A 5,000-nucleotide genomic window follows, 5' to 3' on the forward strand; every position below is an offset into this window, starting at 1 on the left:
ATTTCCAAAAAACAAACCTTTATTTCATTCTATTTAACAGAATGATTTCAGGACCCTGCCACATCATATGACTAACACCGAGGCTTTTCTTTGGAACTAATAGTGTTCTGTGGACCGTTTTAGTCCATAGTATACATTGTGCATGCACCATGTGTTATGACAGTACCATGTTTTGTCTCAGTATCAGTCTCATCTATAAAAGGCTTCACGTTTCCTTATAACACTTGTGTAAGGCCTAAATGAAGAGGCATTACATGCAAATATATAGCTTTTTAACTGGATTTCAGGATAGATCAGCAGTAGGCATTCCTGGGGTGAAATATGGCTCTGTGAAGAATCTCAAGAGACGGGGTGGAAAGGTAGTTGGTGATGCCGAATCACATGGGGCTGATCAATTTACAATCGCCTTTGATGTAAAGTAGCTCCCAACGTCAGCAGTTACTTAGTGTGCCACAGCTTTTCACACTGATGGATTTGATGCAACCTCACTGCAGTGCAATTTTTAAAAGATATTTTGTATGATTATGTTGCCACATCACTGCAGTGCAAAATTTTTCACTTCTATGTGGTTTTGTTATGCCAGAATGTCCATCATGTGATTGCATTCAGTTCGTTATTTGTTTTTCTCTTGTTTACCGTAATGATTTTTTTCTTCTGATTTATGAACTGTTATTCAGAACAGAATGCACTGTTGGTATAATTTTCCTTTTAGCATTTCTCATTTCAGCTTCATAGTTTCATGCTGATCTTTTTGCTTTATGGAATGTTCCGTCTAAACTATAAAGTTTGCTTGAACATCAGTTTCTGTTCCACTGTTTCCAAACTTCTCATCATCCTAGATTCAGAGTTGCATGGCATGTGTAATCAGTTTTAATATTTGGATTTCTATTCCTTTCAAGTTGAATATGCTGTTTGCAGACAGAAAATGTTGTAATTTTGAGGGTTTTTTTTTATTAGTCATGTGATATTGGAGCTCAAATCCTCTTAGATCAAAAGGAATATGAACTGATGGCATGGATATTTTTACTTCTTTTCAGTTTACTTATTTTCTTAGAACTACTATCTATCATCCCTTTGAGGTTCTGAATGAATATTTTGTCAGAATTGATTTTTAGTGGATGATTTATATTCATATTCATTAACTGAATAATATGATACTTGTCTATGTTGTATTCATTGACTGAATAACATAATAGCTGTCTATGCACAATAGAATTAATCTAGTGTATACCTTAAGCCTAGTACTGACAGAAAGGAGGTAGATTGAAATGAGAATATAAACTTCCTGTTGTTGAAAATACAGTAATGCAACCTAATGAATTCAAGAAAATGCACTTAGGGCCTTGATACATTTCTGGCCATGATTTAGATTTAGATTAGATTACATAAAATTGGAAATAGTTAGATGAGACTTTAATTATGATGTTCATTTATTCCTAGTCATGACTTAAATGTTTGGATTTAGTAGGTATATGCCAGCATAGACTGATACAGCTCTAGAGCCATGAATATTTTTCATGAATATTTCGTGATTTGATTTGCAACATAAATGATTTTCATGACGTTTCATGTAAACGGGGATATAGATGTCTCATTTACTTTTGTTTCTTGCATTTGAAAAGCACTTTTTTTTTTTTCTTTGTAAATATGAACCCTCATTCACAAAAATGATAATGATGAAAGAATAATGCATGTGGATTGATTTAATGATTTTTCCTTAATATTTGCATGAATATTCATATATAACTGATATTGAGGTAATTTTTGCATGTCATATCTAAGTAATGAAATATCTTATAATTTTCAAACTATATTTATTTAAGAGACACTCTAGAAATTAAGGAATAATCTACTTTGACTTCATAATTTGTTGTAAAATGTAACATAGTGTATGTCTCTTAATTATTTTTGTCAATAATTGATCATATATCATGAAAATAATACTTTGAAAATTAATTGAATTATTGGAATTTTACTAAAGTTTTGATTTGTGTACTATTTGAATTTGTTGGTATTAGTAAAATCCTAAATGCATATAGTATCAATAACTTAACTGTAAATGTATATATATATGTGTGTGTGTGTGTGTGTGTGTGTGTGTGTGTGTGTGTGTGTGTGTGTGTGTGTGTGTGTGTGTGTGTGTGTGTGTGTGTGTGTGTGTGTGTGTGTGTGTGTGTGTGTGTGTGTGTGTGCATGTGTGCATGTCTGTGTGTATGGTTGTAAGTATGTGTGCATATGAGTGCATTTGCAAGCCTGTATGTATACAACTAAGTTTACTTTCATGTACTCATGCCTATATGTATATATGTGTGTGTATATTTTGACATATGTGCTTGTGCAAGTGTGTGTATGCAGAGTTTCTGTATTTTTTCTTGTGTTATGTGGGAGACTATGTTCATTATTTCCCTTGAGAAATGCAAGACATACATGGGAGTCTTTTACATATCTGAAATTATTTTCATATATCTTCCTTAAAAGTGACAAATTAAACAAAGGCAATCTTTCATGTATATTTCAGATACATGCACAAACTCTAAGTGTGCATTGAATCTTATATATTTTCATTTAAGCTAGTGGTACTGGGAAATAATCAGAGTGCACTAGCCACCGCACTGGGATTGATATCAAGGTCACCTGCACAAGATAGATATCAAAAGTGCAGGAACATTATTATTTAGAGAGAAAAAGGTGTTATTTTCCCCCTTGTCTTTGAATCTGGCAGAGCAGATTATTGTTTTGTTAACCCCTTAACAATGGATGACATAATGTTCACATCACGCCTTGTCATGGCTTTGTCTGGTCATCTCACCGGGTGATTGGGCGTGTAATGGCTGGCTGCCGATTCAGCATACAAATAGCCCGCAGCATTAAGCCTGAGCATTTCGAAATATCTTGGGGAAATATCTACCCCGTACTCAGTGGGTTGATGAAAGATTAGATACATGACGTTCAGGCTGACTGAGAAAGGATGTAGCTTAATAGTGCCATCTGAGCCATAAAACTCCACATGTATATACTGTACAGAATAGAGAGCAGCTTCTCATGGCGTTTGGTAATAACATGTATGGTCCCTTGCATTTCTTTCTAATTTGTAATATTTCTTTCACCATGTTGATTGCCTTCTATTGCTTGCTATCTCTAATGCTATATTTGCCAACATTTTCTAACATTTTTCTTAGCATTGTCTTCTTGTTGTCATTGACATTAGAGAATAAATCAGCTGGTCACAGGAACAATACATACTCGTTCTAGAATTTCGGGCACAAAAGTCGAGCAGGAACATGAGACCAATCACCTTTAGTTTGTACACTCTTGCCCGTGAAGGAATAGGCATTTACAGAAATACTTTTTCTCATATCCAAATTTTACTTGTTTAGTGTGTTTGTCATTTCTCATCTTCAGTATATATCTAAACATATCTCTTGGTGATCGATACATCAGAGTAGAATGAAAGGAAGAGTGATTTGGATTATGAATCTCCTGAGTCAGTGTGTGAGAAGATTATGTGAAAGATATTTCTTTCATGCATATGTATTGATATGTAGATGTATTTTATATTTTTCCAATTTTGATATTTTTTTGTATACATTGTGATATTCATAAAAAAATGGGATATGTGCATTCTCACTTTTTTACCCAAAGATGAGTGTGATACACAAATGACTTTAGTTTACACCAAAAATTGAAGTATTTTGTCATAAAAAGATTTTTAGAACAATAGAATACACTTGAAGTTAATTAATTGTATACGATAGAAATGAAATATTTCATCAAAATCTGATGTCTCATGTAAGGACAAATAGTTTAGATAGTATACAGTGAATTATGATAGAGAACTTTTATGATGGAATTTTTTTTTTTTTTTTGTCATAATTTTTTAGGAAGTATGTACTTCAACATATCATGTATAGAAATGCATTGATATTCCTTTTGGATTAATGCATGTGTTAAGGTAGCCAATAAAATATTTTCAAGACATATTGAAAGTATGACACCATTCTCATGTAAAGGAAACTATTATTAAATGTCCATCAATAAGTAACATTGAGTATTTATTTGCTAAAATCAAAGCACAACCTATTCAGCATGTCACAATTATACAGACCTTTGACATTTTTCATAACAGGATATTTTAGTTCCCTTTAGTTCCCACCGTATTACAACTTTTCCTCGGTTGTCCCACAGGATAAGCAGTTTGGGAAAGTCCAGCTCTATTTCCCCCACGAGAATCCCAAAGCCGAGGTGGAGACGCAGATCAAGCCATACAAGACGTATACATTGCAGAGAGCATACAGAGGGGAGTCCTACTTCTGGGGCTTGCTTCCTCAACAAGGGGACTTGCTGCAGTTCACCTTCGATCCACCGGTTGTGATCAAAGGGTAAGTTGTGTGTGAGGTTACCTGTGGAGTTAATTTTCAGTGGTGGATCCAGGAGGAAGGGGGCAGATACGTGAGATATATAGAAATATCTCAATGATTTTGGTCAAAGTGTAAATACATGTATCAAAATGCTTGGAAATGGTCCCTTATTACCCAATAAAAGAGATTTGATTTTACCCGATGTAAAGTATTTTCCAGTAATGCTTTATATACATCTGCAATTATTACTACCAAAGAAAGAGGCATTTGTATTTTTTTTCTGTTTCCATGGTTAAATGATGGTTAATTCTTAAGTCAAGTTATCCTTTTCTTTTTCCCTTTTATTTCATGGTGATGCCCATACAGTGTCATTAAAATAGTCTTGAGATTCCCATTGTTAGATTATATCAATCTGGTAGATACTGTATTGCTTCTGGGGAAAATCTTGACTTAAGCTGGAGCACTAGCTTGGAGGAGTTGTTGGCCCAGGAACATGTCTATTCATCTTTACAAATTTTGTGTCCTCCTATAGGGATATTGGGTCAGTGACACACTCTGGATTCATTTTGGGGTATCTCGTTTTCAACTAATTAACTTAACACAAGATAAACGCAATCTCTGTAAAGCTCTTGTGTACAGCTG

The 5,000-nt window shown here is 34.0% G+C and overlaps 1 protein-coding gene across 1 annotated transcript in view; it reads left to right on the plus strand.

Moving 5' to 3' along the window:
• Positions 1-5,000, plus strand: part of Mgat4a (alpha-1,3-mannosyl-glycoprotein 4-beta-N-acetylglucosaminyltransferase a) — a gene marked incomplete in the record, with an annotated part of 187,415 nt that overhangs the window by 180,210 nt on the left and 2,205 nt on the right. The window contains 1 exon segment of the mRNA XM_086542614.1: positions 4,186-4,379. Coding sequence (XP_086398740.1) covers positions 4,186-4,379 — 194 coding nt within the window.

The sequence above is a fragment of the Penaeus japonicus genome, unplaced genomic scaffold (genome assembly GCF_977035675.1).
Source record: "Penaeus japonicus unplaced genomic scaffold, GWHDUDI00000001_assembly GWHDUDI00000012, whole genome shotgun sequence".
Lineage (NCBI taxonomy): Eukaryota > Metazoa > Arthropoda > Malacostraca > Decapoda > Penaeidae > Penaeus > Penaeus japonicus.